Here is a 13,266-nt window from a genome sequence, read left to right as displayed (position 1 = left end):
GAGGATAAAGCGGTTCAGAAAATGGATGGATGGATTATTGTTATTTTCTGGTTATATTCCAGAAGGTCAAAGCAATTAACTTGATGCCATTTCTTGTGAGTTATGTAGCTCAATTATTTTCTTTATCTCTTGATGGCATTTTTTGTTATCATCATACTGTAGTTATTTTAATTTAGTTTTATAAATACACATTGTACTTTCTGTCTGTTTGTTTTGTCATTTTTACTTTAGTTCCTTAGTTTTCATGATCAAATTGTTAGAACAATTACAAGAAGGACATATCAACAAAATAATACTGAAAAATAACCGATTCCAAAACGCATTTATTATATTTGACAAATAAGTGGGTGGGACAAGATAAAAGACATTTCAGGGGGTGCTCAAGAGCTATTGGGGGTTTTAAATAAGATGCAGCAATTACTTTCACAACAGCTACAGTTACATGTTGTGTCAAGATCACCATAACTTACACAACGACTGCACGTTTCTGTATATTCTGCATGGGTTCTTTGAAATTGGATGCGAAAATGTCTTCTGGTTCTTAAATGACTGACCTGGCAAAAGAAAGAACTCTTAACGCTGACATGTTTGCATCAGGTCCCGAATACGAAGAGGTGGAGGTGCACCTGCTGAGGGAGAAGACCGGCTTCGGCTTCCGCATCCTGGGGGGAGACGAGGCCGTGCAGGCTGTGAGTCCGGACGCCCGTGACAAGGCTCGTATGGGACGGGCTGGACCTCACGCTTACTTAAACTACACCCTGCGTCTTAAAGCCTCATGTCGCGCAATGTGTGCACTCACTGGCCACTTCAGCAATTTCAAGTTGACCTTTACACAAACAAGGATGCCAGCTGGCGAACAGTCCAGGGTGCACTCAGCCTTTTGCCCAATTGGGAAAGGTTCCAGGTCACCCGTCACCCAAAATGTATTTCATTATAGATCATCGAAATGACTTCACCAGAGAAAATCCTGCGGCAAATGAAAAAGTATAAACGGATGTCAAGTGCGGATACGGAATTCTTGTTGTTGTTGTTTTTTTTTTAAACACAGTCGGATTCCCCCCTCCCCAACCCCACATTCTCCTTCAAGACCCTGTAAAGTGTTTCTGAATACATTATACATGATTGAAGATAAATGCATAAAACATGCAAAACAAATCAGTCAGACTTCATAAACGTGCGAACAGGCCTCGTTGTTGGCCATTGGTGTGCACAAGTCACTTGGAGAAGACAGAAGAGATAAGATAAGATGAGATATCCTTTCCGAGCCAGGGGGGAAAAAGAATCACTCTAATGTGACAATCAATGTGAAGAACGGCACTTTGGGCTAGCATGGCCGCTTTAGAGCGACTCATTGTTGTAGCATGGAAAAATCCTGCGACAACCTCGGAGGCTGTATGCGGGTATGTTTTCGTAGTCATGTGTAGGCATAATAAAAATGCAAGATAAAGTAGCATCTATTTTTCCAGCACTAGTATTTGAGTGACATTTGACAATTGAGCAAGCCCACACTGGTCAAGAGCGGTGAGAAAAGCTTGATTTTTATTTTTATTTTTTCTTCAGCCCATTTTTATTTGCTTGGTGATCATTACAATCATGAAATTTGGCAGGGTTCTCTGTGGTATGTAGAATTGACTCGACAAATGAATTTTCCCTCATACAAACTTTAATATTGCGTCGATCAAAGTACAAGCCCTGGAATATCTCTCTCTGACAACGCTCTCTATGGAAAGGCAGAATTTTTGATTATGGCGTGCCTAAATCAAGTGGCCAGTGAGTATGTTTATAGTCCCTTTATCTAACCAAACACGTGCAAAAAAAAAAAAAAGAAGAATAGCAACATAACAGCAGGATTCACAACAGGTGCTTAACCCATCAAAGTTTCCAAGGTCACATTTCGCTTCTATGCCTTTCTGTCACTCCTCCAGTTTGTCTACATCTCAGTTGTAGCCTGCTGATGACAGGATGGTATGAGAGAAAAGAGGTCACTTCGCTTATAAAACAAGTTGCAATGGAGTAACTGGAAGAGCTACAGAAAGGCACAGAAGCCCAATACATCTAACTTTTTGGAGGAGTGAACTTGTTTTCAAACGTTAGGAGTAAAATATATACTGAAGTAGGGATACCTGAAAAATCTACTTTAACTAAGCTTGTTCCTTCCCACTGCTGACATTCACTAATTGCCTCCCATGCTAAACAATGCCTTGCTAACATGCGGAGTCGCATTGCAATGCAAACCACAGACGTGCTCGGCCTGCCACTTTGCTGCGGCCAATCACACTAATGTCACCATTGTCCCCAAAACAGATTGTGATCGGCGCCATTATCGAGAACACCCCCGCCGAGCGCGACGGCCGACTCCGTCCGGGGGACGAGCTCATCTCGGTGGATAAAAACGTGGTCGCCGGGAAGCCGCACAAGTTTGTCATCGACTTGATGCACGCCGCCGCTCGCAACGGCCAAGTCAGCTTGACTGTGAGGAGGAGACTGCACATGCCCGGTGAGGAGGGACATTTCGGGGCTTTTAAGAAGATCGAGTATGTTTGATTGCTGATAGGATTGTGAAAAAAGGCTTCCCTCTATCCAAAAAGTGCGCGAAGCTCTCTTCTATAAAGCTGCACAAGAGCTTATTGAATTGTCTCCCTCCAGGTGAAAACTGCCCCGTAAACGGCCGCAGCCCCAGCCTAGTGTCCACTCAGCACAGCTCACCCCGTAACGACGGCGTGCCTCCGGGCCCGCCCTCCGTGGCCGTGGCCACGGAGGGCTCGGCCCTGCACACCAGTGACGTGCTCATTCACCGCAAGGAGAACGAAGGCTTCGGTTTCGTCATCATCAGCTCCCTCAACAGGCCGGAGAATGCTGCCGTCATCAGTAAATTGATTTCCGCACCAACCTATCAATCCAACCTATCTTTCTATCTGTCCAGCCAATCCAACCTACGGTTTTTACCTAAGTACTTGCCTATCCCAACTGCCTACTGTATCTACCCAAACTACCTGCCTAACCTCAAGCCTGACGGAGAGTAATGTCAGGACGAGCGCAGCATGAGTTGGCATTCGTTACATTTACAACTTAATAAAATGTGTCTGTTTCACAGTTCACCGTCACACACACAGGGACATTGCCAACATCCATCCATCAATCCATCCGCTTATCCACACGAGGGTCGTGGGCGTGCTGGAGTCTATCCCAGCTGTCTTCGGGCAGCAGGCTGAACTGGGTGCCAGCCAGGGCATACACAAACGAACAACTATCTGCACACACCTAGGGACAATTTAGAGTGTTCCATTAGCCTGCCCTGCATGTTCTCGGAATGTGGTAGAAAACCGGAATACCCGGAGAAAACCCACACAGGCACGGGGAGAGCATGCGACCTCCACACAGGAAGGCCGGAGCCGGAATCGAACCCTACACCTCTGCACTGTGAGGCGGACGTGTGAACCAGTCGTCCACCGTGCCGCATATTGTCAACATTTTAGCTGTATATTTTTTTAATTGTAATTACATTGAACAAGAGCAAAAGTGATGCCTTCACATGTCTACATTATTGAGTAAGAACAACCACACCAAGTCAGCATAAAAGTAGAGTAAGCTAGCAATTAATGTTCGTAAATTTAGCCGAAATATTTCAGAGGAACAAAGAGACGTAAAACTTAAAATAAAAAAATAGTAATTCCAGCAGACGGTGAATGAACTTTGATGACTGGCAGTTGAAATGCATCGCAATTAGACAATAGATATGAACAAAACACCTTTACTCATCAACAGTGTCGAGTACTATTTATCATGCTCATCTAAAAATAGCTATACCTATATTTCAAATATTTTTATTTTATTCATTTTTTTTGTCTTGATGTAATACACTCTGTGAATAAATTGTTTACTACTGCAACAGACAACAGGGCATTGTTTTCTTTTTCGCATGGCGTAGTTGTTTCTCATTGCTCTTGCTTCCTGTTCTTCCAGCTGTGCCCCATAAAATTGGACGAATAATCGAGGGCAGCCCCGCAGACCGATGTGGCAAACTAAAAGTGGGCGACCGGATCTTGGCGGTGAACGGCCAGTCCATCATCAGCATGCCACATGCCGACATCGTCAAACTCATCAAAGACGCCGGCCTCACGGTCACGCTGCACATCATACCAGAAGAAGGCAAGTGCGCGGCTTGTGTGTAGTGTTCCAAAACTATTTTTCATTTGAATGATAAGTGGACTTTTTAGTCTGTTCTATCCAAAGAGCGAATGAATAAATGATTCCCAGCGCAGCTCTTCACCTCAGGTGATTTTATGCTTCCACTCACAGGCTCTCAATCTGGGCCCGGCTCAGAAAAGCAGAGCCCCATGACCCAGAAACATGGCACCCAGCCCAACCCCGCAGCCCTGACCGGTCAAAGCGCCGCCCAGCTGCCTGGTCAGCCGGCTCCTCAGCCGGGTCAAATGGCCCTTCAGACGGGACAAGCGTCCATCCAGCCTGCTCAGACACCAGCCCAGACCAGCCAAATCCTCATTTGTCCTCCGGCAACTGCAGCATCACACCCGGCAATGGCTGGAACGCAGCAGAGCCCTGTCAGCCATCCTTCTGGACCCCCGCCGCAGCTCTACCTACACGACGGAAGGTATGACACTGTCAGAGGAGCAGAAAGAATGTGAATGGTAGGATGGCTGCAGAATAGATGGAGAGTAGGGCGATCGCTCGACTGGATGGTTGGATGGGTGGATGGATTCATGGCAAGTTAAGATGGATCGTATGATATGGCAGATGGGTTCGTGGACGTAGGATGGATTGATGTTGGTATAGATGTGTAGATGGATCTATGACAGTGAGATGGACAGATATTATGTTTAATGTTAGGTAACACTGCGATTGGCTGGCAACCAGTTCAGGCTATACCCCACCTACTGCCCGAAGTCAGCTGGGATAGACTCCAGCCCACCCGCGACCCTTTGGATGTATGTCGGAGAGTAGGGTGGTTGGATGGATGGATGGTAGTGTGGATATATGGTAGGATGATGAAGGTAGGATGGATGGGCAGTCTAACCAGTGAGGACAAAGAGCGTACAAGTATATCAACCTTAAGCCGCATGTTGAATGACTGCTCAAACGGCTTTCCATACCGAAGGGCTTCTAACTGTGACAAATCAAGTCTTTCCTGTCGAGGCCTCATCTTAAGTGTGCCAGTATGGTCTCGCTGTACAGTAAGTTCCCGACTTTTTCAACTTTGCTGAGTTTCACCACTCGGCTCATCCAGTCGGTGACACTGAATAATTCACTTGGAGGTGTCCTTTGTATAATGCACGAATCCAAGCTATCAGTGAGTTGTGTGTGTGCATGCGCACTCTATGTGCGTACGCACTCTGGAGTAGCACTCCAACCCAGCTGTGGCTTTCTACCCATTTTACAAGTGAGAGCATGATGAAAATTTCAAAAGCTTTTTTTAGTGACCCGTGCTTTACACACACACACACACACACACAAGCCACAATAACTACTCAGCCTACAGGTCACCAAGTAGCACTGAGTAGGACGCCCCCCCCCTCTTTTTTTTTGTTTTAAATGAAAATATTCAAAACATATCCGTAAATAGATTTGTGTGTGTGTGTGTGTGTGATATATATAGAGAGAGAGAGACGTTGAGCAAACAGATGCACAAGGCAATACCGGCTCAGCAGGTCATATTTCTACCTATGTCATCAATTAAAAGTTTGATTTTCATATAATAAACACTGTGAAGTGTTTAAAAATGGCATTATGTAAAAGGTCCTATTCATATCTGTGGTCATGATGTAACAAGTCAGAATGATGGAATGAGTCGTGGAGCGTCATGGTTGATTTGTCATTTGAATCTGAGTTCATTCTCCTTTTGATTTTGCCAAAACCACATTTCTGAAATATGTGTCGCGGTGACTCATACTGCTGTGAAAGGTCACGTATATTCTTTCCAAATCAGGTTGTCTGTCAGTTGATAAAAATGATCATTTGAGTCAAAAATATACCTATAAATACAATATTGAAGAAACATGTAGTTTTGTAGTAGGCTTACTCGTAATTTAGTAAAAAGAAAATTCCATCGTTATACATTTAGATGGGACTATTTTTCACTTCATCCATCCAGTGTTACTGAGGAGCGCTGTACATACTACGTACACATTGTCCTCCAAACAAAACTCTCTCAGATTGTGTTGCTTTTTCCCTCCTCACAGGTCAGAGGTTAAAGCCAGACAGGATGTGAAACCTGACTTCCGCCATCCTCCGTTCACTGATTACAGGCAACCACCCGTAGACTACCGGCACCCGCCGGTGACCGATTACCGCCAGCCCCCGACGCTGGACTACCGGCACCCGCCCGGCCTGTTGGACTTCAGACAGCACACGGCAGCTGCTCAGTTCCCGCTGGGGATCGCTGCAGAGTTTCGGCCACAGGTATCATAATCCCTACCATGGATATAAAAAGTCTACACACCCATGATGGTGTAAAAAAAAAAAAAAAACACCATGATGAATCATTTTCAAAGTTTTTCTGGCATTAATGTGGCCTAGAACCTGTACAACACAATTGAAAAAAAAACGTTCATAGAGTAAAAATAAACAAGTGAAATAATGTGGTTGTATAAGTGTGCACACCCTCCTGTAACTGGGGAGTGGCTGTGTCCAAAATGAGCCGATCACTTTTAAACTCATGTTTTATGGGAGTCAACACACACCTGCCGCTATTTAAAGTTCCTCTGATTGGTTTTAAAATGTTTTCTATCCGTGCCATTTTATAAATCACAAAAAATAGAGGTATGTCGACTTTTTACGTCCTCGACACTTGTGTGCTGCTTTCACTGCATCGTGTCTTTTCACAATAAGTCCCTCCTGCTGCGCTTTTATAATAACTTATTTTTCTTTTTTCTTTTAGATTCCCCCTCTGCAGGACTTTGATTACTTTACAGTGGAGCTGGAGAAAAGCTCCAAAGGTTTCGGTTTCAGTATCCGGGGGGGCAGAGAGTACAAGATGGACCTGTTTGTGTTGCGCCTCGCAGAGGACGGTCCCGCCATACGGAATGGGAGGATGAGGGTGAGCATGCAGATGCAAAGAGGTTTCCCCTCGAATATGTTATGTTACCCAATTATCGTGACAATATGACATCATTTGTAATATAGAAATATGAAATGATGGACCCCTGCATGTTCACAGTTCAGCACTCACAAAATTTGCCGATTGTTTTTTGGAACCTCTGTTGTTGGTCTAAACCCCCACTCAGTGCTTGTCTTTACCCAATGATGCTGCGTGCCCCCCACCACCCCCTCGGTTAGCACAGATGTAAAGTTGTGACCCCCCCCCCCCCCCTTTGGCATTTAAAGTTGTCCATCCCGGAGCTATAGCCTTTTCATAATTTTCATGATTTGCTATTTGATCAGCTTTTAAAAATATGCACATGTTCCTACTGAAGTGTCTGATTTTCATTCTTCATACAATACAATACAATACATGCTGATTTATATCATGACAATGTTAAAAAAAAAAAGAGAGAAATTGTAGTGTTGGATGTCAACAGCGGCCAATGCTTGTGTATTAGTTCATGTTTAAATGAAGTCGCTGCAAATAAAGTGACACCTTGCCATGCGTGTGTACAGTATGACCAAGGTTATCTCCGTCTGTGTGTGTCTGTGTTGTCCTCAGGTGGGGGATCAAATCATAGAGATTAACGGGGACAGCACTCGCGACATGACTCACGCTCGGGCCATCGAACTTATCAAGGCGGGGGGCCGGAGGGTCCGACTGCTGCTGAAGAGGGGCACAGGACAGGTGCCCGAATACGGTGGGTCATGTTTCAAATCGTCCCTTTCTGTCTTACTCATGAGGCTTACTCACTTATACACTGCTCGCAAGAGGTTTGGGATGTCGGCAATTTCATCGAGAACCTAAAATGCACTCGAACTTTTACAGGTGAATTGAGTTTGACCTTATCAAAACATTTGACATGGTTCATTGTTTCAGTACATTTGCACAACTCACTCATCTCTAACCAGGATCTCAATGGCAAAAATCATCTGTTTAATCCGCAAATCGACCAATGCGCTACTTTTATGACTTTCTGTGACTCCACCAGTCTCTCCCTTCCAATTGCAACCTGCTGACGACACACTAACCTCAGTGGCCATTTCCCTTTGAGAAAACCCTGTATGAAGCCTTGCAGCATCTTACATTTAATCGGTAAAATGTTCAACCAAACCCTACTTCATCGAATGAAAGTCCGGCAGCTAAATGCTAACATGATAGAGCTGCTAACTGAAGGCTTAGCATCAATGTAAAATGTTAACCTTGGCACAAGTGCTGCACATGGAGCACCAACACGTACAGTACATCCGTTGACGCCTCGCACCAGGATTGCCATCAGCAAGTTACATTGGAGATAGAGACTGGCAGAGTCACAGAAAGGCGTAGAAGTGGAACTGTTTGTGGATTGAATTCACCTGCTGTGAATTTTGCCAGTCAGTTCCTTGATAGGGAAAAACTGTACAAGTGCATGCAAAAGTTTGCGGAATGTCAAAGGAAGTCCACTGAAAAATGGCCATCCATAACCTTGTGAGTAATGTATATCCAAAGGGGCTTTTTAGTCCGGAGCACATTAACAAGCATATTAACCACATGTTACTCTTCATATGTATAGCTCTGTGGCTTTCTCCTGTCAGTCATTAATTGTGTCTCTCTGTAACATGTTTACGCTTGAAGTCAAACGACTGGCCTATAGGCTTTTACTTGCCTTCCCTCAGGAATGGTACCTTCCAACCTGTCCATGTGCATGAAAGGTGACACACTAAGCTCCCCTTATTTCTTCCTAATGGGCCACTCTAAAGACACGGTTTGTGCAAAACTGCATGTCTTCTCTTTTCTTCTCTTCTTGTCGCCATGTTGATTCATGTGATGATGCTGTATGTGTGTGTGTGTGTGTGTGTGTGTGTGTGTGTGTGTGTGTGTGTGTGTGTGTGTGTGTGTGTTTGTTGGCATGATCATGTGGTAATGCATGGACATGTGCGCTCTTATCGGTGAAAAGCTGCAATATAGAGAGAGTGTAATAGTTTTACCCCTCCCACACACTTAAAACCTATTAAAATAGACTTTTTTAAGTATCCCTTTGTGCCAATTCCCACTTGCTGGCACAATTCTTCAATTAAGGGGCGCATGTGTTTAGCTGTTTATTTTCTTTTACTCCCAGATCAAGTTTACGGTAACACTGACACTGCAAAAGAGAATGAAACACATGTTTAAACACCAAAAGGTTCAACCAAACCATATAATTTTGGCTAATGATTATAATTATGTCTACTGGCTTAATTCTAACAGTGAGATAGATATGACCATAATATGAAACTTTAACACAACTGCTCCTTACAAATGGTTTTACACCATTACAGGAGTTTAATTTTATTACTTACTACAGGACCGTTTCTGCCTGTTTCACTTGCTTGTTTGTTTCACTGCCAGCCACTTTCAAAGCAGAGTTCCCAATTTTTCCAGGAGTTGAGAGCATGTTGACTGATCCTTCAGGACCCGCATATTTCCGCCAGGAAAAAAAATAGTTTGTGTCTACTTTTGTCAATTCCTTATGACTCTAGCAGTTGAACATCAGTTGTTTTCATCAAAAACACCAGCTTCTGTCCAAAAAGCTGAGAAAATTAGATTTTTATTACCGTAAAAGAAACATTAACTGAACTATGTTTTGCTGTTGTTACACATTAAACTGTCACACAGAACAAAAAAAGACTGAGAAAGGGCTTTCAATGGCAAAATAATAGAACTCATAGAAATAATAGAACTAATGGAAATAATAGAACTCAGAAACGCACCATGAGCAATGCTGACGCCAGTTGTTTTTACATGCCGTTTGTCATTCACTCCATGAAATAAACACCTTTTCTCACGATCGTGAAACATGTTTTCTACCAGATATGGTGACGCATACTCAATTGCCGTATCAGGCGCCTAAACTTGTTAAAAGGTGTTGGCATTCATAATCGTGACAAGCAGAGATTCACACCCTAATCTTTATACCGTATTCTTCTTCATCAGCTGTTCTGATCTCAAAGTGAACGGCACCACTTACAGGCGTCTCTTGGTCATTACAGTAGTTTACAAACCTGAACCACTTCCCCGCCTACTTGATGAAGAACCCATTTAATAAATGTATACGTCAGTGCCAGTAACAAGTTGCATTCCAATTCACAAATATAAACGTCCATGGCAGTGAATGATTTAATTCTGCTGCATGTCGTCCAATAAGTCTCAGTGCTGACCAGCATGTCGCGTCGCACTACAGTGAAGGTCTGCAACTCTAAATTCGGACATGCCTGTGTATCGGAAAACCCCATTTTAAAAAAAGGATCGCAATGTACAGCGTTGCGGTATCCATCTCTGTGACTGTCCCACTAATACTTTCTCGTCTTCAACAGACTGTGTCGGCCCCTGGGATCCCCTTTCTACAATCCACACTACCCTGCCGGAAGTGACCCTCGAAGCCCACCAGAGTCCATTGCCTCCATCCCATCCGGCCGCATCCCTGGATTCCCCTCATCAGCTCCCTCTAGAGGCCGCAACGTGCATGGCGGCGGACATTGCTCCACCGGTGACGGACCACGGCTCCTCGGCTCGAGGGGCCGCAGGTGGCAGGTCCACCCAGCAGAAGTGCATGATCAGAGGGCAAGGAGGAGAGGCCGAGTGTGGGCCGGGCACCGGGCAGCCTCGAGTTTTGCCTGCGAAAGCCGTCCTGGGGAGGCAGAGGGACGCTTGCTCCCCCTGCTGTGACCGAAAGGGGGCGGGCGCTCTCTGGCCGTGGGACCCTTACGTAAGCGTCACTCCCAACGGGGCCTCTCTGGCCGGCAGAGACACCCACGTCAGCCTCCAGGAGAGGCTGCTGTCCAGAGGCGTTTACCCCAGAGAGGAGGAACGCTCCGGGGGCCACGCGAAGAGGGCCGAGGAGCCTGCCGCCAGGAGAGTCGCCGCCAACTCCCCGGGGCCCTGGAACATCCCCGGGCCGGATAAACTGCCCGGCACCCTGAGGTCCTGGACCTCCACTGTCAGCAGGTAGACGAGATCGGCTTTCTCTCAGCCCCCAACCCACTGCCGTTTGTCCCCTTTCATCCTCTCCACAAATCATAATCAGATGTTGCTTTTCTGGAGGATTATTACACCCGCCACCTTAAAAGGATGATCAACTCTCACACATGTTGTAACATAGAGTGAAGCGCCCGATGATGTGCACCAAAAGACTTCATTTTGTTCTCGTCGAAGACAGAGAAACATCTAGAGCAGTGGTTCCCATCCTTCGTTGACAATATGCATGAGACAAGGACAGAGCTCTGCTGCAAAGAGTAACTGACTCCCCATCAAAAGTGTTTTGCCTGCATCAAAAGTTCAAACTGGAACTATACAACACACCTGGATCCCAAAACACTTAAATATTTAAACTCTTCTTTTTCTGGAAATAAAAAAATCACCAAAAGCATACGTGGGCTAATTTTGCATCCGCTGCAATCTAGTGGAAGAGCATTTAATTGTTGTACTTGTCACTGTGCAGTACTGTGCATGGACAGAAGAATAAAGATACAGTATATTTTTGTTAATACAAGAAGAGCAAAAAGCTACTTAAACTACCCCAAAAATATTCAGAATTACCCGCAGGTGCCACTAGATGACGGTAAAGCACCACCTTTTTATGTACAATGGGAGCTCTTGCTCTCACCTTAACATAGTTCCTTGGCATCAACATGACACCTAATGGTGCCAAACCTTTTTTTTTTTTACATTAGTCCAGCACAAAACAGCAAATTTGAGTTTTCGATGTGTGACCTTGGTTCAAAAATAAATCAAGGCTAATTGGTGAATATGCAGGGAACATTTTAATTTTAGACCCATTCGGTGAAGTTGCATTGTTACGGTGGTTGGGAATTACTGTTCAAGAAGTCCTTCCAGTGTTACTCCTCACATGCCTAACAAATATACTGTAAATGTAAAGATGTCAATGTGTACATTTCTTGTTGTAAAGAAGCAGAAGAAGAGGAAGAGAAAAAAACAAAACACCAGGACGGAATTATTTATCATCCTATCCTGGGCCTCAGTTATGACCACATATCAAAGACACATCGGCAAAATGGCAACCTGTGCAAAGGGACTCCCAAACAGTGAATGAGGACCATTTTGATCTCTTTTTTGTTGTTGTTGTTGTTGTTGGTTGTTTTGTTTTTTTACATTTGTGACAGCAGGCTTGGTAAGAAGTCACACTACTACACTGAGTTTTGTACACATGCATATGTTAACCATTGTGCAGAGCTTTGTCATACTTATGGAACATCCATTGGGAAAATCCTAATCTTTTTTTTTTCTTTCTTAGTACCATATCCTTCACATACAGCCTAAGGTCCATGTACTAGTATGCTCTTTGTCTTTGCTCGTAAGGTAAGGCAAGTAAGAGTGTTGTGTCTTGCGAGTAATGTTTTCCCCTGCTACTAGTGTCAGTTTTGGCCTACTAGCACCCAATTAAATCTCACTAATAACACTACCAGGGAAGACTATTAGTATTTGGCATGTGTCGTGCTCTCGTAGTCTCTCTGTCAAGGATATTGAATAAGTAATGGTTTTAAAGTCGTCTTTTAAAGCCATAATAAGCACTTACTCAATGTCCTTAATTTCCAGTTTACGGTTCATGTACTAGTTTGACCTTAATCCTCATTTGTAAGACAGTTCAGCTCATTACTAGGATGCCAGTGTCTTGTACAATATGTCTGAGCTTTCTGGACACTAGTATGACAACTTTGGCCGACTAGTAGGACAGCAACATGTTGCTAGGCTAGAAAGACAACTGTGCACAGTTGACATCTGTGCACGACGAGCGAAGATGTGAACTGGTACATTTTGTAATAGTAGTGTGTAATTGAATATTAGTAGCACGTTGTTTGAGCATTTTAATCAATACCTAGTTATCCTTAATGCTTGAGGTCATACAAAACTGTCACAAGTAGTGGAAAAACATCGCTAAAGAGGCACAGTTTTTCTACAAGTGTCCGACCCTAGTTCTACTCCTCACAATTGTTTTACACATGAGGACAAAGAGTGTGCTTCTACGCTGACCTTAAAGTGGATATCAACAATATGAAATTAGTGCCCCAACGACTTTTCCTCCGTCCTCATTTCGAAAAGCCTTTGAACCGTGCTACGTGTACCACATCACTGTGGAAGAGAGAGAGGCATCAATGTGAGGAGGAGGATGAGGAAGGGGCGGAGTGCCTTAC

At 44.3% G+C, this 13,266-nt stretch overlaps 1 protein-coding gene across 5 annotated transcripts in view; it reads left to right on the top strand.

Annotated features, from left to right (window-relative positions):
* Positions 1-12,533, top strand: part of magi2b (membrane associated guanylate kinase, WW and PDZ domain containing 2b) — a 120,065-nt gene extending 107,532 nt beyond the window's left edge. For 2 of the 5 annotated variants that reach the window (XM_086108726.1, XM_086108727.1), the window contains exons 14-22: positions 598-689; positions 2,305-2,497; positions 2,647-2,868; positions 3,964-4,149; positions 4,300-4,612; positions 6,198-6,417; positions 6,896-7,054; positions 7,661-7,799; positions 10,432-12,533. In XM_086108726.1, coding sequence (XP_085964852.1) covers positions 598-689; positions 2,305-2,497; positions 2,647-2,868; positions 3,964-4,149; positions 4,300-4,612; positions 6,198-6,417; positions 6,896-7,054; positions 7,661-7,799; positions 10,432-11,066 — 2,159 coding nt within the window. In that variant the 3' untranslated portion in view covers positions 11,067-12,533. Of the gene's footprint in view, positions 1-597; positions 714-2,304; positions 2,498-2,646; positions 2,869-3,963; positions 4,150-4,299; positions 4,613-6,197; positions 6,418-6,895; positions 7,055-7,660; positions 7,800-8,754; positions 8,844-10,431 lie in introns of all 5 variants that reach the window. The other 3 variants (XM_086108730.1, XM_086108728.1, XM_086108729.1) reach the window with 3 other exon arrangements.
* The last annotated feature ends 733 nt before the right edge of the window (positions 12,534-13,266 follow it).

Source organism: Hippocampus guttulatus, chromosome 4 (genome assembly GCF_054856545.1).
Source record: "Hippocampus guttulatus isolate MCC_2025c chromosome 4, RoL_Hgut_1.0, whole genome shotgun sequence".
In the NCBI taxonomy this organism is placed as follows: domain Eukaryota; kingdom Metazoa; phylum Chordata; class Actinopteri; order Syngnathiformes; family Syngnathidae; genus Hippocampus; species Hippocampus guttulatus.
The sequence above is the reverse complement of the archived record's forward strand: the minus strand, read 5'-3'. Positions and strand labels throughout refer to the sequence as shown.